Below are 23,418 nucleotides of genomic sequence, written 5' to 3' on the forward strand. Positions count from 1 at the left end.
CTACGTTTCATAAAGTTGGGTAATCATCGTTATCTAAACCCAAAATGATATGGAGCTGATTTCAAAGTCCTACTGTAATATTTAAAAATATAATTTCAAGGTATTTAATATTAGTAAAGGATAGGAAAATACAAGATATAATACGATAATCAACGAAAATAAAATTGTTACGAAATCTTAGAAAAACATGTAGCCCTCTTTTTTCCTATCTTTTTTTTCTTAAATTCTATTGCCACAAATATTTTAAATCTTCATAAAAAAAAACTTGTAATGCTTGGACAATCAATCGATTCAATAATTGTCGAACCTAATCCACCTAATCGAACATTTTTTTTAGATGCGTGTCGAATTTCATTTTGATTTTCCTTCGACGTAGACATTTCGAATAACGACAAATTGCTGAAAGTTTGCAGGGTGAATGACACACGTGCGCCTGCGATATCGAGCACGACGAAGGGAACAAAGGGCAACGGGAACGAACACGAAGAAAAGAGGAGAGGGAGAGAGAGAGAGAGAGAGAGAGAGAGAGAGAGAGAGAGAGAGCGATATCGTTCGCGTAAGGCAGCAGAAATTGTTTAACTTTGGCGGAGACGGTAGGGGACATCGACGATACAATAATGGCCCTCTGATGCGATTTTAACTTTTCACGCCCTTCCACGTCCACCCCTGGATTCCATCACCGAAATATCGGCCGCGCTGTGATAAAACGAAGGTGAACGCGTCAATCCGTAGGAAAAAAAAAAAAGAAAAAAGAAAAAGAAAAAAAAAATTCCTTCCAAGCGTTCCTGGGATTCTGACCTCGCGAATTCCTTCGGGACCGAAACGAAATTCCAAAGAACTCTGTGTGGAAATACCACGTATATTCCGCGTTAGGATTTCGCCACTCGTAAAATCGAACAGCCTGCCGGAATTACACCGTGAATAGCTTTGGATTAGAGCGTTTCGTGAAATTTCTCCTAATTTTTTTAATAATTTTATATATATTTTTTTTTAGGTATTCGAGATAAACAAGAAGAAGAATGATCTAAGATTGCATTTATAAATGTTGGAATAATTTAATAATATTTTTTGCGTTATCGTAATAAAAAGTTTAAGAGATGAATCCTTTAATTTCATCCCATTTTTAATATTGGAAGCAAATAAGAAAGTAAATTAATAGAGAAGAAAACTAAAAATCTTTTGATCAATATTTTATATAAATATAAATATATAATCGTTTTTCATTATCTTTAAACAGTTATAAATAATAATAATAATAATAATAAAAGCATTACGTTAATTCGTTCGTCACATTTGAAAATAAGATCGTTCGAATAGGATTTGAAAAAGGCGACGCAAATGGTATTATGAAAGAATACCTGATTTCGTTCACAATATTTCCCATCGTAATCTGCGCCGGGTACTTCAGTTAAATACATTACGCTCTCCCGGCAAGGTTTTTCTTTTGTCTCGGGGCACCTCGGCGTGGAGGTTCTACCGTGAACAATTTATGGCTTAAAAAAGGAAGGGTGCCACCCTTCGAAAGAGACGAGGACATCTATATCGAAACTAGACGCTGGCTTTTTCTTCTCCTTCCCACGTTCCTCAAGGGTCAAACTTCTTGTAAACCATAAAGAGGATTCCCAGTCATTAGACCGTTTCGTTAAAAGATACCTCTTATTTCTTTCATCTCTTCGTCTTTTCATTTGACTTTAACTCGCAATACTTTCTTTAATTGTATCGCGAGATGAGAATCATAGGGAGGAAAAATAGGGAAATTTAGAATTCAATCCCCTAATTTTGTTACATCTTTGTAAGAAATATATAATATCATCGTAGAATTTCATTTGAAAATCTTACCAATTTTTTTCATTGAAAAATTAATTATTAATCTTGATTAATTTTCATAAAATTCTTCTTCATGAAGTTTTACTTTAATCTAATAGAATTAAACATTTTCCATCACCGTTTTTGATACTTTTGAAAAACTTGGAATGCTGATACCGATAAAAATTTGACAAGACTTCCTCGAGAAAAATATAATTTCGATCCCGATGGAAGATTTTCCATCCGAAATATGCTGAATCGATTGAAACGCGGAACAAGGTGGAAAAGTCTTTCGATTGGCAGAAAATCCGGGGCACGGGGACGCAGCTCCTGTGATTTCGTCGTTCCCCAACCACCATAGATCACCGTGTCGCGGCAATTGAGTTAGGAAGGAAGGAACCAGTTCGGCAAACACTCCTTCTCCCTCCTCTCCCTCTCACTCTCTCTCTCTCTCTCCATCTCTTTTTTCTTTCTCAACTTGCTCCCTCCTTAACCATGAAATTTATGGCTTAAAAAACTCCCGGACGGGCGAGTCGTTCGCTTTATCTGTAATGTACTGATCTTGCCTTTGTCGAGGAAAGCGACCCTTGCTTGCCACTCCTTGGACCATGCCTGGACCAACGATCTGGATACGAGATCCACTCCTGGCCTCTCCCCTCCCGATTTCGGTGCACAGGGGTAAGCCACCCTGCACCACTCATGATTTATATCGACGAGAAAGACGGGACGCGCAAAATAGAGCGGATAGAGGGAACGCGCGGGTGGAAGGAACGAGGTGGAGTACAGGAACGAGAAATCAACCGTAACCTTCAAGACCCGGAGAGCAACTCGAACCACAGTTTTGATAAGGGTCTATGAATCGCGAAATCCTGTCGGAGGCACTGGCCCAACAGCTGGCTTACGTGAGAACTAATCGTTACAGAGATTATTGACGTGGAAGAGTAGAGAACAACGATGGAATATGATTATTAATAAAGATGTTTTTAGAATTAAGCATTCAAAGATCGGTTTGAGAAATTCTTCTAAAAGAAATTTTAAAAGATTTCTTGTAATTTCGATTCGTTTAATTCTGAATAGAATGATTCGTCTGAATAATTTCTATCGATGTAGAAATGTCAATAAGTGGATAAATCGTAGTATAATTTCTTCAGTTGAACCGAAGTCGAAGAAAGAAACTGCAAGATTCCAGGGAATGCGTAGAAAACGTGAACGAACGTTACGAGGCATGTTCCTCCTTCCTACATCTACATCTACATCTTCAAGAAGGCTGTTTTAAGTTTTCCAAAGGCGTTCAACGCCCAAGGAAGTTGAAGTACGAAGTTCTGCGTATACTTTGGAGAGAAGGAGGAGGAGGAGGAGGAGGAGGAGGATCTTTGGGGAAAGGAGACATCGGCGAAGAGACTGGGCAGTTTCGTGGATGGATCGAACGGTTGTCGTCTCAAGGCGAGCAATCACTTAGGCAAATATTCACGCGCGAATGCATCCTCAGCATGTGGGTTTCTGCCACATTGGAGGACGTGTGGGTCATAGGGGTCCTAATTGGGGTACCGTTGCCACGCATTCTCTCCCAAGATCGATACCACCTACTCCTTTGTAGTCCAACGTTGTTCGGGGCTTATTGTGCCCCACGTGTGTACTTCGCTTTGATCGATGTTTCTGGATGCCGTGAATGCGAGCAAAATTACACGACGAAAATACCGAACGTTTGAACGAGAAAGATTTTGACCATTCTTCATCAACGTCGATGGAAGATTAAAATTGCACGAAGAAAAAAAAAGAAGAGAATTCGTGGCAGGCAAATTACATTTTACTAATTGTTTCGTACATGGTATCTTGGCTAGAATCGGTATACGTTAACCAAAGCGACACAAAACGCGATGAAACGCGTTTAGTTTCAGAAGTTCCTCCTCAAAGAAGGGGGAAGCGAAGAAAACGAGGAGATGAAGGAACTGTCCGATTAAGTCTAATGAACGATGGTCGCCTAGTCGAACGCTTCAAAGAAGACGCAGACACCAAACGATTCATCAGGATACACAGGGCTCAAACCATGAGGCTTTTGCGGTTCGGCCTTCTTGAGGTTCGACCAGAAAGTTCACCCTTAGAACCGGTATCCGGCTCCTTAAACCTGACCTCTTCAGGTAAGCGTGATTCCTTTGATGATATCTCTCGCTATCGATGAAGAAAAGGGTACCGTCTTAGTTCGGATAGATCTCTCGAAAGAGAGAGATTCTGCTAAGATGTCAGCTAACTCGATTGCTTTCACAGAAACGATAATCCTTCCCCTTCGATCAACAGAAAGGATATAATAAGAAATACACACGAAAAATTTTTCTATTCTCAAAACAACAATTTCGTTCTAATCCTCACAGATATTAAATTTATAGGAAAAATATGAAGCTACGATTTTCTCCTACCGTTAAATATTAGAAAGGATTTTTATCACGGATGAATATGTAAAAATTGTGTAAAAATATTGTAACGTAATGGGGCCAGTTAGTCGGAGAAATCGTATGGCTCATCGCAGAGGGATCTTTAACGCATCTGTCGGGTAAGATAGCAGCGATTACTTATGCGACCCGTGCCCTCTCTAGCCAGAAGCTCTTCCTTCGCGCTCCCCTTCTCCTTCCTTCTCCTCCCCCTCTTCTGTCGAGATGTAAAGGACGTGGGATGCAGGTGGAAGTACAAGAGGGGGTGAACGCAAGTTAACGCGAACATATAAATTAGCAGGACATCTTAGCAGGCCGCTTGCAACTTAGTCACGTAGCGGGTTTAAACTTGACAAGAGGTGGATCCTACGATGGGAAGCGCGCGCGCCACCCCTTCGCAGCTATCACCCCGTCACCTGGCCCCTTTCGCAGCTTCAATAGGTGCCAGGAGGAAAAGCTGGTAATCACCCTAATTTCCAACCACAATCTGTGCCTGTACAAGCGCAACTTCGCAGCTAACACGGCCTTCTTTTATCGGGACCCGTTATCCAGAAGATTAGAATCGATTTGCACCCGTGAAAACGTGACATGGGAGAGAAGAAGAAAATTGTGCTATTTTTGTTTTAAATTAGTCAAAAAATTATCGGGATGATTCGAGGAAGAGTCTAATAATATAACATATTTGTTTGAAAAATTTTTGACATTTTGAACAACGTCCAAGTATGACAAAAAAAAGGAAGAATAAAAGAATTGATTAAATTCCAATTGCCTCGAGAAACAAGTAAATAGAATTATTGTTTAAATGGAAAGAAACTGGGCAAGTTTCCTTGCCACATTTGATCGAAATAGTAGGGTAAATATAAATCACGACGATAATGTATCTTAGAAAGCTTGATTTCAAACGATCCAGGTGGTAATCCCGCAACTGATGAAGAGTAGCCTGAGGCGAAACGCTGCTCGGTCTTATGTTAACGCAGGAATACGTCGATAACGGGGGTATGGGGGTACACGTTACCCTTCGGGAAAGCCTCGAACTTTCGATTTATGGGCCGTCGTCCCAAGGGATCCCCACGCTAGTCCCCTGGATGCGGTCAAAGTGACAGGGTGGGCGATTAGGTGCACAATACTCCGCAACAGTCCGAAACAGCATCTGCGCCGTTCATTGATCACGCTCTCGCCACTCCGAGGACTGAAAGTCCGTGGAAGGACGCAGAGAAATTGAGAGAAATAGCGTGGGAGAAGGTTATGACGCGACCACGTTTGATTCCGTTCTCGAAAGAGGGGATGACAACGATGGCCAAAGGGTGATGACAGGGCGTCCTCCTTCGTTCCAAACTCCTTTATACACGATCCAGACTCTTCTTTCCGAAACGAAACTCTGTTTTCCTCATCTTTCACCCCTCCATCTGCTAATTCATTTTTGATAAGTTGATTTTGATGCCTGGTTTTTATTCATTTCACGTAATCGTTGATAAAAGCTATTTACGCTATATACAGATTAATCCATTTATTAAGTGTATCCGTCTTCGAGTGGAAGATCGTGTTTAGAGTTTGTTGTTTAACTTGAGATTACTCTGGGAGGGGGGAAGATTTGATTCGCGAAATGCTCGGTATGAATATGACTGTGAATACACGCGTTCAATGATATTATTCGAAGATATTTTCTGTGAAATATATCGAAAAGACCAAAGAAAAGATCAAAAATAAAATCTCTTTATTTTGATTTGATCCTCGACAAAGTTTCCTAACCTGAGCAATCATATTAATTACAACTTGGTATCCCAATGATTAATGCCACTTGTTATTAGAATAACGCTTGAAGACGTTTCTCGAGACGTTAACAGATGAAGTACAAATTATTCTCCTCGATCATTGACGATTAATCGTGTCGTTATACAAATATTGCATCAAATATAACGTAACGAATCAAGTTTCCAGATGCATATACGGGGGGACTAAAGCATCTGGGGGATACCATCGTTAATATAAATGGCCACAGGGACAATGTTTTCTTATAATTAATGAGAAGGATATTCAGAATGGACCGGTGTACCGCCTCGAGGAGTGAAAGGGTACAGCTAAGAACGTAAGGGCTACCTTCTAAACTCCGTAAGCATTCCAGAAATTCCCTCTCTCCCGTCTATCTCTCGTCTTTCGTCAGCGGCGAATGCCAGTGGCGTTATTGGCCACGTTTATCATCCTCTTCGCGGGACACTCGTGAAATCTTTGTGCCCCGGTAAACTGTTAACCATCAAACCATCTCCTTAAATAAAGCTCCTTGGCAGAGCTCCTGGGCGTGAAGAAAACATGTAGTTCATCACCGAATCTCTGGTAATTCAATCTGTCTTAACCGGCAAAAACCGTTCGGCAATTTCGAGCGCGAAAGCGCCACGAAATGGGGGACATCGAGAAATTTACCGACACGAGAGAAGATATATATATATATATATAAAACGAGGAGGAAAGATTTTAGATAAATCAACTAAACGTTGTAATAATGGGACGTAAGCAGAGATTTACGGTATCGACGGACGGAGGATTTACGGGCCAATAGAAATAATCCAATCCGTACAATATTCGACTCATGGATACGTTTCGTTCCACGGGGGTAAAATTTTTTTCCTCTCCCTTTTCCTCTCCCTTATCCTCGATCTTCTCTCGTTCTCTCACTCCCTCTCTCTCTTCTCATTTTCGGCTTTTTACATCCTTCTCCCTTGGCCTTCGGTCCTAACGGAGCTTCCTATCTCCGCGAAATTGCACGCCGGTCGAATTTAATTATGTCTGGAATTCGGCGCTAATTAAGTTTGATCGAACGAATCCGCGGTGTTTGTTACTGAGTTTGGCCCGCAATGCTTACGAAACAAGGGTACAAGCCGGTGCTGGCATAATACAAATTAAATTACCCTCTATGCCGGTCAGCTATACCGAAATTCTACGGTATAGAACTCGTCTCGCCCGTATTCTTTCTTTTCCCGCCGTCTCGTCTCGATCAAAAACCAAACCGTTTGCCGCGAAGAAATGGGGGCGAAAATGGGAAAATATATATGCAAAGTATTTGTCAATTAGTCCCGTTCACGTTCAGTTGGCCGGTTCACGCAGGTTATTGAATTATTATTATTTACGAGAACGAATCGAGTGCGAGCTCGATAAAAAATTCTAATCTCTGATGCCAGGTTCAATCCACCATACACCATGGATTTGTTCATAGTGACGACCGCAATTTTTTTTATTGACTCTTTCGGGAAGAACAAATATGCAGTGAGTTATGGAGGTCAGGGGGAAAAGGGAGTTGGAGGTAACAGCGACACCCTCGGGCGCGGTAGGTTTACCCCCTGATTGGATGAATATTAAATTCTGGTCACCGGCAAACAACCACCGCCCACGACCTGCTTGCTTCTTCCGTTACGACGATTGAAATATGTATCCGGCGTAAAGTCAAACACATCGGCCAAGTGCATGGCTCCTGCTACGTGGCACGAATTTACTGACACTCAATTTTTGGTAAAAAAAAAAAAAAAAAGGAAAAGAAGAGAAAAAGAAATGCCAATCAAACCGAGAAAGTCAAAACTTGAGGAAGAAAGGTATCTCGAAGTGAAAATTAACGATGAAAATTTAATCCCTGGAACGAATCAAAAGATAACGAAGAAAATGATTCTTACTTCGACGAGAATTGGTAATTGTTCAGGATGAAACGCGATTTTCGAAGGAATGCAATTTTGTTTCCGCGTGAGAGGACAATCATTAATCGTCGATGAGGAACGATTATTCACGATGATGAGGTAGCAATTATACATAGAAAAGATATAGGAAAATAAAAAAGAAACGATCCGTTGATAAAAATTTACATCTTTGATTTAAAACGATATAAAATTAAACATTTATTTTTCGATATAAAGACAAGTAACAATTTAAAAGGGGTTAAAATAAATCGAAATGCAATTCTTTCTCGACGATGACACGATACTTTCGAAAGAATGTAAATTATCTTTTGCGATTCCCTTCCATCGAAAATCATCGTCGATCGTCTTCGTGTCGCTTACGAAGACGAGGCGGCAATTATCGTGGAGAGAAATTAAGGGCGGACGGAAGATACGCGAAGGAGAAGGAAGGAGAGGCGAGGTCTTGACGGAACAGCCGTATTTCGGCAAGAAGGGTGGTACGCTTAATTTCATAGACGTGGCGCATGGGGCCATGCAAGCAAGAACAATCGAGCCCGGGAGCGTGTGCGATGGGAGGTTGGCCAAGGGTAGGCCCTACGTACTCCGAAGGGATAATTACAATAAGCAACCCTCGCTGGCCTTACCTCATCATTGATCTAAGAAATCCGCTGGCGTAATTTACCAGAAATTTCACGGTGGATGAAACGGATGTAATGTAACGGAACAACGAGCGAAATTTTTCATTCTATTCCTTTTGTTTCTTTCTCATGTTAGGATTTTATTTCGTAGATTGATATTTTAGATAGACGAAACAGGAAGAATTTCATTATAATTAAATATTATTATCCATCACGTACGTTGAGATTAAGCAAATTAACGACAATGAATTGTCGAAACGTTTCACTATATTATACTATATATATATTTCAAAAGATATAGCCCCCTATCGCTCTAATATTGCATTACACTTTAAACCAGACCGATTCGACTTGAACCCTCCAATCCCCCTCTTCCTCTCTTTCTCCCTCCTTCCCGTTATTCCGTGAAACCGTTTATTCGATTTCGGCAAAAGGGTAAATCCCCATAATTCTTCCGCGTACACGCAAAACACGGCCGCCCCGATATATATACTTTCTGTAACGAGCGCATCAGAAAGTACAAACTTAACGGCGCGTCGCGCCACGATAAAACATCGGCGAATTCGCGCGATTGAATTACAGTTTAATTAACTCGCGGGCAATTAAGGCCCTGCACCGGCGTATCCGCCTCCTCCTCCCCCTCCTCCCCGCCCCCACCTTCCTCAAACAGGGCCGCCACCATCGTCGTCGCCATCCACCTAAAATGAAACCGTTTCCGCCCGACGTCGAATCCCGTGCATCCGCGAGCCCGACCGTTTTCAAGCTGCAAGTTTCGAGGGTACTCGCGATTTCATCGGAAACTTTTCCACGCTTCAATCGTTTCTTTTTTGCTGTCCCTCCTTCACTCCTCCTCCCCCTCCTCCACCACCACCCACCCCTTATCTCTACCTTCCCGCGCTCGCTTTCGTTCCCTCTCGAAAGCGTCTCGCGAGCGCAGGTGCATGCACGCCGATAATCGAGAGGGAAATTGCGTTTTCTCGTTTCGGTCAATTAAAAGAAATCGAGCTGGATTTTTGTAGCAATAATCGAGCCAGATTTAATACGACATCGGTTTCGGTTTCCGGTGATTTTATTATGCAAATCGATACTATCAAATTAATTGTTTAACGTTCAAGCGCAAGTTTGAGAAAAAGTAATTATATGTTCGGGAAGGTATATTTCATAAGACGATAAATTAGTAGTAAGTGAAATAAGGTGTTTATGATCGGACACTGCTCTATTGAGAATAAACTGTAACAAGAGAAGGAAACAATATCTTTGCTTTTCCTTTATTTATTTTTTTTTTTTTTGGAAAAGTTGTTCCTATTTCATTACAAATATTATTTTCCATTTCGATTTTTTAAAATTGAAACTGACGGTATCTCTTTTCATTTAAAAGTTGAAAGAGAAAATGTTTCTAATTCGATTCGCGAACAGTTAACAATAGTACGGCTGGTCCAGCGAAACCGAAACCGTTCACAATAGAACACTAATCCGCTATCACATATGCAAGCATCCTAGTAACATGTAGTCACTATACACGGTACACTTAGCCGACGGGAAGCCGTAACTGCCGCGTAGGCGGCCGATTTAACGACGAGTGAATAATTATGGGGCTTTACGGTCCGATGCAGGAGAGGTTTGGCGAATGGAAGAGCAGTACTACGCTCGTAGTTATATTTATGAGCCGACGATGACGGAACGGGCACAATTCCGCTCGTAGAATCGACGTCGAAATTGTTGCTAATCGAGACGTGGCGCTTGATTCCTATTGCTCCTTTCGAACCGACCAATAATCTGTCTAGTTGAGAAAAATCTTTAAAAAGAAAAAAAAGCACCATCATCTCGGATCGTAAAGCAGAGAGAAAAGGCTTTCTAGATCCCTGGAGGACGATCGTGGATCCAAATTCGTATTACGGTCGATCGACCGAGGCAAAACTATTCCTCGACGATCGTTTGATGGCACCTCGCGGGAGAAGACGCGTGCCACGGCGCAATAACACCCATCGAAGAACGTTGCGATCGTTAATGCTCAATGAAACACCCCCCCGACCCTCGATTCATCGCGACACTCGAAGGGGATGAACGCCTCCCCCGAAAGAGACACTATCCTGCGCCATTCCTGCCGATTTTATCGCTGCTCGCCCCCATCATTCAGTGGCAAAGGAAACTGTCGCGGAAGGAGGGGAAGGGAAGAGGAAGGGAAAGGATATCGAAATTTTTAACCTCGTTTAACGATCGAATATTTTATGGGAAGAATATTTGCAATATGACGATATTTGTAATACGAAATAGACAAAGTTCCAAAGGATGCAAATTATTTTCGAAAGTAATAACCTCATTTAAATTTGATCACGGAGAGCTTATGTAGAAATTTTACTAGATAACGTGCTTAAGTAGAAAGTAATTAAATGGAATTTGTAATTAACTCGGAAAGAGAGGGGAGAATAAAAAAGAACGCTTTCTATTATCCATTTGGGGATTTCTATTTCCTAAGTACTTTCAAATCAGGCTAATCAATTACTTAATTAATTTAATAGTGAGAATAGTTTACAGCGAAGACAGACTCCCTACTGGTATGGAAATGGCTTAAATTCTAACGTACGATTCTATACGTATCCTATCCCACAGTTAGGATTAAACGGAAAGTGGGAGCTAGATAAGTTCGTTTCTCGGGTGCGAGCATTTATAATTAAATGGCGTTGTTACTTATTACATCGAAGTTCGAGAAGAAGCAGGAGAACAGGGAGATTGTTAGGCTGTGGTTACTCGGATAATCTTCTTCATAATGTATAACGGTGAATGAAGCGATATCTACCTCTCCATACCAAAATTCTCTTTCTAGCAAAAAATAATCATTTAAATATTAAAAGATAGGCTTATATATAAAATTTTAAAACACGCAATCATCATTTCCCTTCTCTTCCCTGTTTCAAAAATAAAATTACTACAACATGATTTATTTTTTTTTTCAGATGAAAGTGTATAAAGATGAACTTTATTTTTCTCACACAATTGAACGAACGATCGAAAGATTCGAAACCTCATTTGATGCTTTCTGTTGAAAATCGCTTCTTCTTTCGCGGTTGAAAAAAATATTTCACGAACGACCTGCTTTCACCCGGTTCCGCTTATTAACTAAGTCGCGTTCTATCGCGCGTAGCGACATAAGTCGTGGCGCTGTCGGAAAAGTCGATATCGAAAGGCACGGAGGGGGCAGGTGGCGCGCGGGGGTGGCGTGCGTCGCAAGGGTGTCGAACGCCCAGGTCTCGTGACAAATAGAAGCTTTGTGCCGCGACAATGGGGAGTTTATTTCCGGGCCGGCTGGGGCTACAATGTAGGCACTATACTGTAATTAAATTCCCAAACCCAAGGATTCGGAGGTTATAGAGGACCAGAAGGAGGAATAGAGCGAGGGGGTGAGAGAGCGAGACGGACAGTGAATTTTCGGCTAGCGGTAGAGGAGGAAGGAGGAGGTGGGGGAAAGCAGAACCTTAGCATATTGCATACTGACCGGTCCGCAGCAACGGTTCGGGTTTCTCGTGGCTGACGCCATATTGTTTGCTCTATGTTCATTCCTTCCAATCTACTCCACCTTCCCTTCCACATGCTCGGCTTGAGCTTGGCCCAAGATGAAACGAATTCCACCTACGAATATCTTTGTCGACGCGGGCATTGTGATCGGGAGATTAGTCCTATTAGTCTAGCAGTTTCGTTTCCTTTGGATCTCCGACTCCGAGAAGCTATTTTCTAGATCGATACGATTGTTGGAAGGAGAGAATCTCGACAGTAGTCTTCGATTCTTTTCGAATTTGAATTGAATAAATATTGTTTGAAAAAAAGATTCAAATTTTTTCAAAAATTAAATTCATCGATTTTATAGTCCAATGTAGGATATTAAAAAAAGATTATTCTAAATTTCTTTGTATTATTTTCATTTGAAATAGAAATACCATTGTAATGTAATTGATATAATTAAGCAGTCTTCAAATGAAAATGTATATTACATCCTCTTTTATTTAGAGGGCAAATAGAGAGATGAGAAGCAAAAATAGGGATTGAATTATGAAGAATCGATCCCCGGGAAGAATCAATTATATCGAAAGAGCAAAGAATATAGATGCCTCCGTGAAAAGGGGGAGTTCTTCGCGTAATCTGTATTGGAAGTGCTAACTAAAGTATTAGATGGTTCGTTTTCCAAGGAAGGGAGCGTTGTTTGACAATAACGAATAAGAGGAAAAGTGGAAGTTTTCGACTTCCGGAGGGATGTTTGATCGCTTCGTCTGATCAAACTCGATGATTTGTATTAATTGCGTAAAGCAATTACGTATAATATAGATTGAAAATAAACTATAACATTAAATGTAACAGTTAAAAATAAACTAGAAAAATTTGCGATTAATTATTACAACAAACGAATATATAAATATATTCGATCCAACGCATTTCTCTTCGCGTACAAATAAATCTCTGCTTAATGATAAGCTACTAACTTCGAACGAAATTTAATCCCTTTCGTTCTTCGGTCGACGGTTTAAACGTTACACCACGCGAAAAGTACATCTTTCTCCGTCGTTCCCTTTCAATCGGAATTAATAACTTAATCGCGACGTGCCGAACCCCCCAACGTTCGTTCCCAGAGTTTCTTAAGGAGGACAACATCGCCAGGATCACGCGTCCCCGCGAAACAGAAATAGCGTTTTAATGCAGGACAAACACTCCGTATGGTTGTCTGCCGAGGAAAAGAGCGAGAGAGAAAAGTACGTGTACGTGTTTGTACGCGAGAGAGATGAAACGAGCCGCGGAAAGGTCGGAAGAATAAGAGAGAAAGAGGGAGAAGAGTGTAGGCGGAGAAAGAGAAGCGGACGAAAACGTTCGTGCACGGGTTGTCAGGGCGGGGTTGGCTAAAATGAAAGTTGGAACCACGGCTTGCCGCAGCAAATCCGGCTTGATTAAAACACCGTAGGAGGAATCCCTTACCCCTTTAGCCACCAGCTACGTCCCCATACCCCACCTCTCCTCCCCTCCCCACCCTCGCGTTTATTTCGACCTTCTTCGGTCGCCAAGGAGCGCGCCAACGTATAATCTTAATGCAGTCTTATACGAAGCGGAACGAGCCTATATTTCATTATAACCCCGCAGTCCTTCCGGAGCCCTTCGCGTGCAACCCTTTCCATTTCGACTACTATAAGCGCGAGACCGACCGGGATTTCGCTTCGAGATATCGTTCCGCGGAAAAGGGGTCCTCTTGCCCCCTCTCTCTCTCTCTCTTTCTCCTTCTCTCTTCCTCCCTCTTCGATATCGGCAAACCAGATAGAAAACCGGAGGGTGCTACGGTTTGGAAATAGGAAGAGGAAGACAGGGTTGGGAATAAGGGGTGTAAGTATCGAAACGACGACATTGGCCAAAGTGCCTCGGTGGAATGCTTTCCCTAATCTTTTCCCCATCCTGACGAAAAACTACTACCTCCCCATCGGAATTATAACCCGTGATCGCGTTTGATAATAAAGATGGCCGCTAAATCAGCAAACAGGGAGATGGTGGAGATCGATGAAGTTGATTATGAACTTAATCGAGAAATTAATAAGAATTCGATAGACTTGTTAGGATTAGGATTTTTTGATAATTTCAGTGGAAAATTAATTTTGAACTGATTAATTTGAAACTTACGATTTTGTATTATAATTTATATATATATGTGTGTGTGTGAAGTCGGTGACAATGGTCAATAGCGTTACCGACAGACGACGAGGGAAGTATCTTCGAGTTCTCGAGCTCGGGGGGTAAAAAGGGGATGTATTTACGACGTTACAATACCCCGCGGGCTAATCCTCGCCTGGAGCTCTGCCTAGGTCCAATCGACCCTTCTCCTTATTCTAAACGTCGCGATTCCGAAAGAAGAAATTTGAATGAGATAAAGTTCTTCCTTCGAATAAAGTATTAAGAGAAAAAATTAATAATAAAAATTTAATGAAAAAAGAAACTTCATCGTTTTCGATCGAAACTATATTGCAAGTTTATTTGCTTCGAGTTTTTATTAATAAAAATTAATAAAACCGCGGTTGAAAATTCCTGATGCATCGACAAGAAGGTGCAAAATTTTATCAAGAGCCGCTCGAAGGGCAAATTGCTTGTCAACGATCTCTTTATAATGCGAACTTTAGAGCCCTTGTCCAACAGAACACCTTACTCGACCTGCCTTTCTTTCTCGAGGCCTAATTGACACGATTTTTATAAACTCCCCTCTGGTTACGGAGGGTTAAGCCTTCTTTTGTACTTCCGCTAACACTTTCAGCCTCAGACCCTTCTGCAAAAGTCCCTTTGTAGCTAGAGTGTAAGAGTGTGATGATATTGGTGCACAATTATGATTTTCATCTCGTGCAAAAATGTTCAAACCCCAAGGAAGAAGCTCTTATGCTACGGCATAAACCACGACAATGATACGTGAATGACGTGTGATATTATTTCTATATAAGCTTCAACCCTCGACATTTCGAAATACCCAAATAAAACGTGAAGAAGAAACGTGTATGAAAAGTGTACACGAAACGTGAATGTAATTTTTTCCATTTATTGAAAAAAATGAAAAATTTTAAGTTAAAAAATTTTCACTTAATTAAAATTTTAATTAAAAGAATCCGAATAAAATAAATAACGCGTTTCGAGATAAATAAAAGTAAATTTTGATCAAAATTATTGTTATAAGAGTTATAATATTCTGAAAATAAAATGAGAATTGACATCTGAATGTATTTGGATATTTAAATTGGGCTCGATACATCAGAGCCCAAGCAATTATAAATCTAGCTAGAAACGAAACGAATGATCAAAAGACAATTCGATTTATTTTTAAGCCTATTCACCCCAAAGGGGTGCGTTTTAATGGCAACGTCGTTCCCTATTGGTTTTATGGGTTACGAGAACTTCAAATTGAGAGTCACTGACGTAAATATAGGTACAGGGGTGAAAACAGGGTGCGCATTCCAAAGCCTTGGATCTAGGTATCCTCGCGCATTCATTCATAAAAATTCACTCAACCGCGTGGCTACTCCCACCGAGAGAATTAGAGGGTTCGCTCCAACCCCGATCAGTATGACAGCTCGACAAAGTTAAAGGGTACTGTGCCTCGTCTTTTCAGCTCTCCACCAAAGCGAACAATCGCTAATTCCATCTTGGTTGGATAGAAATATTTTTGTAACTGTACAATTTTTTTTCATAGAATATTAATTAATAAGAGTTTACGTTTAAAATTGAAATTTTAATTGGATGAAAATTAGAAGAAGAGAGGCTCATCTTGTTATATAATTAATAATATCAATAATGAGATTTATAAAAATAATACTTTGTTCTATGTATAGAATAGAAATGATAGAAAAGAATTTTGAAAAAATTAATTTCAAAACAAATATTTTTATATTTAATAAAATTCTTCAGAAAATATTATTTTTTAAATTATAAAATCTTGGAAAGAATTACTTTCAAGCTGTAACGATTCTCTTTTTTATTATTATTCATTATCGTAATAGTAACCCTAATGATCCTGACTTTTCGGGAAAGGTTTTGCTGTTGATATTCTAGTAGCAAATTATCTAGAAGTTCGTGTTTCATGATGTTAATAAAGAAATCATTTTAACAATTTCAAAATGTCAATTATTTGTACTTTTATTACTTTTTTTCTTTTTTACTATTAAAAGAAAAATAAAAAAATATGAAAGTAAGTTTAAATCTGTATGTAATAACATTTCATGTATTATTATATTATATAGATGATATAAAAATTATTATTTTCATTTTTATATTAAGCAAGTATCATATATAATTTAATTTATCTTATAAAGTTTCATTGAAGTATAACGCAAATCGAAAAGCGGAGGAAAATGATACTGGTGGCGCCATCTATGGGCGTTTTCTCCAAATTCAAGCAACGCAACGTTCTATTTGTATTGATTTTTAAAAGTCTATATTTTTCGTTGAAGCAAACAATTTATCAAGTTAACTAAACCAAAATAATCTAATTAAATAAAAAATTCCTAAATTAAATAAAAAATAACTCAAATCTAATGGTTTTAACAATAATTTCTTTTACATGTAAGATGTTTATATAACGATTAAAAAGTGACATTTTAATATTAAATATTATTGCAAATGATATTATTTTATTATTGAATGATCGATAATTAATATAAATAATATTTTCATTTAAATAAAATTTAATTTTAAAAAAATCATAAAGAAAAACAATTGTTTCTAGAAATAGAAAAACTTTTTTTTTTTAATCTACATCTTACAGCATCAACTTTTACTTATAGTTCTCACCCCTTACCCTCTTCTTATGCGCACCGTTGGTTAAATAGCTAACTTCGCACAACTATCCCAATAGATTATCATTATTGTGGAGGAAAGCTCTGATTTATGCAATTATCATAAATTCAGTTCCACCCCTTACCTTACGTATGCTTAAGACGCTCCAACCATGGTTGGAATCATGATTCCATTCATAAGATTTCAATAGCAAATTATTTTCTCGTAAAGCACGAATATTTCCCTTAAAAAATTATTCAAAAAATTCAAATAAAGATAATATCCATAAAATAAATTATTTTTTTACCTCATTGAAAAATCAAATGCATTATGGCAAAAATGTATTTTTTAACATTGAAAAAAATTTCCCAAATCGTTTTTTTTAATGTTAAAAAAAAATTTGTTTATATAACTTGAAAGATTTGAATAAAATAGCAAAAATACAATATATTTGTCAAATTTTTAACAAATAAATATGAAAGTGATATGAATATAGAATTAATATCATATATAATTATAATTATTATATTTATAATTAATATAATAATATAAAAGGTTTTAATTTTTAATATTTTGAATAATAGAATTTTTTAAATCAAACATTAATAGATATTTTTAAAATCTTTATCATCGTTTTTGAATATTCATTGTAACTAACTTACAATTTGTCGATAACAAATTATTTTACACCCCACAGTAATCTACTTTACCGATAAACCTTGTCGGTATATTACTGAAACGAAGTATCCTCACTATCCTCAGTATCCTCAACTATGAACCATTGTTGATAAGAATGTACTGTCGGTAATAATTTCTTTCTTCAAATATTTTTAATATTTTATTCAAAATTTTATATTTTATTATCATCAAATTGAAACTCATCTAATTAAAGCTGATAATATATCAAATATCTTATTTTTCTTAATGCAATGAAATATTTGATTATCGACTGAGAATCAAATGGTAGTGTCTGACCAAAGCGACATTTACTACTGATTGGTAATATTCTATTCTACTTTCATGAGAGATATTAAATATAAAATTGCGAAAATTAACAAACAACTTATATGATGCAATGATTTTCTATACCATTGGAATTAATCAAAGAAAAATTGCAATAAAGATATTTAAATTTATCAATAATATATTCAAAAATTATTCTTATTTTACTGTCTCAGAAAATTTTTATAACATTATCATAAGTGGTTTTTAACAGAAAAATCTATAACGTCAGATTTAAGCATTGAACGTACAAACCATTTTGTACGGTTAGAGGAAATTCCTTTTCTCTCCAATTACGCGGTTCAAACTTTGGAAACTTTGTCGACGAATCTCGGTGGGAAAAGGTTTGAAACTCCTCGAGAAACTTTAAAAATCGTTATTTTACAGGAAAGCCGAAGCTTCCCCTACCAAGTTACGTGAATCCCTTCTTCATGACTCTCTGCCAGATAAAATAGAATGGAAAAGTAACAAAAGAATAATCATAATCAATTGCAATAAAAACTTTTTCAATCAACCAAAACCAAGATATTTTTTTATATATATTTAAAATTATATAAAATAATTTCATTTTATACATATATGGTAGATCATTTAAATAATAATCTTCAAAAAATATACAATAGTAGACAATATTCTTATAAAACATAAGAATGAATTGAACTAGAAAATATTGATAAGAATTGAAATTTCACTTTAAAAAATAAAATACAGAATAATAAGAAATATACTAACATTTCTATTCAAATAATTTATCTCATATACATGAGTTTTAATGAATTTAATTAATTAATACAATTCATGAGATTAAATTTGCAAAAGAAAAGAAATTTGTAAAATACTAATATACCTAATAAAATAATTATTCAATATTCAAATCATGTTACATATTAATATTTCATGAATATTTCAAATATGCCAAAATGAAATTATTAAAATAGAATTCTAGTAAAATTTTAAAAATTATTTTTAAGAAAGATATCCTGATAATCATGATATATCATATAATGAAAGTTAAGTTAAAAATTATCTATTCCATTGTTCAGTAAATTCAAGCTTACGTCTAGATTTATACGAGTAATAACAAAGTGCCGAATGATCGATAAAAAAATCACGATAAAGTAAAACGTCAGCAATTTGTGCTGTTACGATGGTTTCACTTTACGTTTTTCGTCAATTCCATTTTTTTTTCTTTTTTTTTTTTTTTTTTTTTTACGAACAAAAGTTTAATCGCTACTCTATTCATTCTGTACGTATGAACGAGTTTAATGTTACAAATAATTAAAACTGAGCTCCGTAATAACAAAGGACAAACCACATGGAACATTACAACATTCGTGAAGAATAGATTAAACATATTATCTTACATTTTAGCGACATTTAAATATTTTATTCCATTATTATTACGATACAATGGATTCTAATAACTGCTGCATATTCTTAAAATAAAACTCTCATTGTTCCAAGTATTAAGCATTATTCGCAAATGAGAAAGCAAAAATACATTTTTTTACGTTCACCTTACGAAGAAAAATTAACTTTAAATTTAAAAACGATATGATTGTTTCAATTAATATTCGGGCATTGTGGAAAAATTATTGAAAAAAAAGAAAAAAAATAACTTCACTTTAAACAACCAATCTTATACGAGATCAGAAAAATTTTCGAAGAAACTTCAAACGGTCGCATCTCTGTCATTAAACTTTTAAACTTCGTTACTTATACTTTTACGAGACATTATAGGACAAATGACTTGTAGAATTTTAATTATAAGTTTCATAATGAAGAACGCGCAACGTCGGGAAAGGTTATGAAAATGATCCGCTACTTCTTAGTACTTAAATAGTGGAAGTAATTAATTTTATATTTAATTATATCTCTCGGATCCTCGTTAAAACACGTCGTAAGTGAATTTTTAACGCAGATTCAATTTTAATTTCGCAACTCTTCAAAGGATTGTTAACGCAGCGAGGAGAAAAAAAAGAAGGAGGAAGTAATTGATCTTTATGTTCTTGCAAATTGAATGACAACAAAAGATTTTTTATAACTTATTCATGCTTCACTTACCTTTTTCGGAGAGGGATGCAGCACAGTCACCGGGACCTGTCGAGGGGTTGGAATAAGTGGCGTTTGGGTCGACTCCTTCACAGAATATAACGGTAATTTTGTCTCTCTGTTGCTTGGCAGCTCTAGTAAATGCTGTATAGAATGGTTTTGCCTCGTCTTCTTTGACGCCATTCTATCGCAGAAAAAAGAAAAAGAAAAATCGAACCATTAACGACACTATTAATGCTCGATATTTAAGCATCTGGTACATTAGTAAACAGGACATCAAATGCTAATAACATAATTACCGTATGAATTATTTGTTATATAGATATTAATTGCATAACGAAATTTATGGATGGTTTCAATAATGAATAATGAAGAGATGTCAAAGAGTATTCGTTACAATTGCTGTAAATCTGATCGATATAATATAAATTTCCATATTTGTTATTTATATTTAAAAAAAAAAAATAATAATAATAATAATAATAATAAAATTCCCAATAATTCGGTCAATTTGCATGGAACGCGTGCAAATAAAATTTTTAAAAATACACGTGATATTACACGTAATATTTCCACCAGGTCAAATGGTATAAATATAAATTATAAATGTTATGATTGTATCAAGGGATATCCAAATTTGGACGTAACGGTGTGCGTAGATCCCTTTTTCCAGCAGCGTCGTGAAACTGGATATCGGATAAAACTTTCGCATTTAACTTTTCCGTCCTGTAGGGGAAATGGCCAACAAAGCTCATCACCGGAAACTTTTCCGAGACAAAGAGGGGTGAACAGGAGGAGAACGAGATAGAAGATGACGCGCGCCGCGACGCTGACCACGATATAAACCTATACTCTATATCACCATCTCTATATCAACGTTTACACCCGTGATCGCGCTCTCTCCGTATATAGATTTATCCTGTATTTTTTATTATTATAATCCGAAATATCGATCGAATTAAACTTTTCTCAATCGTATCAAATTCAAATGTCTCACCGTTAAAGATAATACTAGATATCGACGAATTCTCATTTTGTCTAATAAACGTCAAAAGAAAATCAAGACAAAGAATGTTCCAAAGGAAGCTAATTATTATTATTTGAGAAACAAATAATCGAAGTTAATCAAAGGCAAATTATTCTCTCGCACTCTCTTCATAAATTCATTCACTTTTTTCTTACTCTAGATGTATGAAAAATGTTCTGATCAAAAGTATCCACGACGAACGGAAGAGGGATGATTTTTTTATTACAGTGGTTGAAAAACTTGTTTTCCTTAAATCACTCGAGTGGACGACTTACTTTTGTCATCATCGTAAACGGTTTTCAAATTATAAAACACTCGAAGAAAGAATTGACGGAATTGCGCAGAGCGCGGGACACGAGAAAAAAGTGATGCCTTTCAATGATTTAAACTGGAGGACACATCGCGACGAGCGTGTGTATGTGCGTTTAAAGTTGACTGCACGTGCTGGTTGAGGATCGCTCGGCGCGCTTGTCAGCTACCACCGGGAATGGTGGGGTAACTCACCCCTGTAGCCGCCGCGAAAGTTTGTTCTCTTGTGTGTTTACGCACGCGCCAGATCGTGCACACACGGCCGGCCAAGTACACTTATAGCAACGCACGATGTCGGCGAGCATTACGACCGTGACCTTACCGACCTTACCGAATTGAAATCGAAAAACTGGAAGGAGCGTTGAGGCCAATTGGATTCATTACGATTATTATCCATCCCTCGTATTGGATTTCGATCTTGTTTAGTATGCAATATCGTTTTTTTTTATCGAATCAATATCTTTTTTTATAGAGTAATGTGAAAGAGACTGTTACCATATTTGCATTAAACGTTGTAAAATAAAAATTTGAAATGAATTTTCCTCTGGTGGATGTATATTTTTTCTCTAATATAGATTGTAATATATATATGTATACAAATTTGATGATCAAAAATAAAATATATTCATTTTAATGATAATGGATACAAGTAGATAAATGATAGAAGTTTTACATGTAAAAATAAGAAAAGCATATAGAATATTATTTTTTTTCAACTTCATTTACAAAAGAATTAAATTGGAAAATTTGTCGAATATATATATATGTATATTTATCTGGCTAATTGTTAACAGAACATATTAAAATTCGAATTTTTCAAAACGAAAATTTAAAAATTTTGTTTTATTTATTTATTTATCTTCATATGGAGGATTATTGATTATATCATAGGTTACTTTATATGTTCTATATTGACTCTTTTTACTATTATTAAAAATTACATAACAATTTTAAAATTAATTTAATAAAAAGATAATATTTCTATTCTTTATATGAACATAACATTAACAAATTGTAGTTTAAATAGTAAAAAACGACATTAAGAGCGTTTTAGAAAATGTGTCTATTAGAAACCTTCTTGCTGAATATATAGATACATTGGAATGATTTCACGCGCAACGTGAAATTCTTTTTTAAGAAATTAATTCCACAAAATATATAAAAAATTGAACGTGAAGTTATTTCAATTAATATATAAATCTATCACAATGATTACTTTCCGAATTAATACAAGCTTGATTCCAGTATACATTTTAATTCAATTACTTGGAAGCCAATATGTTATACATGAATAGGAATATTCATCTATATGCTTTGTGCAGGACATGAAATGGATATTAATTTTTGTAATTTCAATACTGATATTTCGAAACAAAGTATGCGATTATTTTAGCACAAAAAAATTTATGGTTTCTTACTGTTAAAACAGCTGCGCGAAAACTAATTTTATAACTCCTTTAATAATGTTTAAATACTTTTCATCAAAAAGTAATATTCAATTTTCAATTGTATATAACTTTAGAAAAACTTTGGAACAACTTATACTTAAATATTATTTTTGTTTAATAGATATAGAAAGATAATTTTTAGCTTACTTTTATTCAAAAGTAAAGAGGATCCTGAGAATATTACATTTCAAAATAAAATCCATCAAAATTATGATCCTAGAAAAAATCATGCAACTATTTTCTTTCTATCTTTTCATTAACGTGTATATTATAGAAACGATAATGTATGATTAATTCTTTTTGATTTTTCATACCGTGAAAATATCATTCGGATGAAAATTAATTTAAATTAATTTAAAAATTATTTTATATTAATTTAAATCGCTAAACTGAAATTTCGATATACATATAGTTCAATTTTGAAACGAAAGCTTAAATATTAATGCGATAAGTTATTTATAAAAAATATTTTCTTCCACATGAATTCAATGAAGAAGTAAAATGCAATATGAACACATATTTTTATGAGTAATTTAATAAAAATACTCTTATGACTAAATACCTGGATAAAATAATTAAAACATTTTAATATTGCAAAATATTTTCCCCTGATATTTTTTATATTCCTCAGTCCGTTAAAAATAACATATATGTCGTGCAAAAAAATTCGTCAATTCGGATTTAATTGTTCCCTTTTATCTGTAATATTGTACTATAAAATTATGCAAATATTTCATTTTAATTCAACACAACGTGATATTAAAATTGTTT

General features: G+C 36.3%; 1 protein-coding gene across 7 annotated transcripts in view; it reads right to left on the reverse strand.

Annotated features, from left to right (window-relative positions):
- LOC410882 (mucin-5AC) overlaps positions 1–23,418 on the reverse strand; it is a 286,325-nt gene that overhangs the window by 255,695 nt on the left and 7,212 nt on the right. For all 7 annotated transcript variants that reach the window (XM_016910911.2, XM_026446430.1, XM_026446429.1 and 4 more), the window contains exon 2: positions 19,876–20,047. In XM_016910911.2, coding sequence (XP_016766400.2) covers positions 19,876–20,046 — 171 coding nt within the window. In that variant the 5' untranslated portion in view covers position 20,047. The remainder of the gene's footprint in view (positions 1–19,875; positions 20,048–23,418) is intronic.

The sequence above is a fragment of the Apis mellifera genome, linkage group LG2 (assembly GCF_003254395.2).
Source record: "Apis mellifera strain DH4 linkage group LG2, Amel_HAv3.1, whole genome shotgun sequence".
NCBI lineage: Eukaryota > Metazoa > Arthropoda > Insecta > Hymenoptera > Apidae > Apis > Apis mellifera.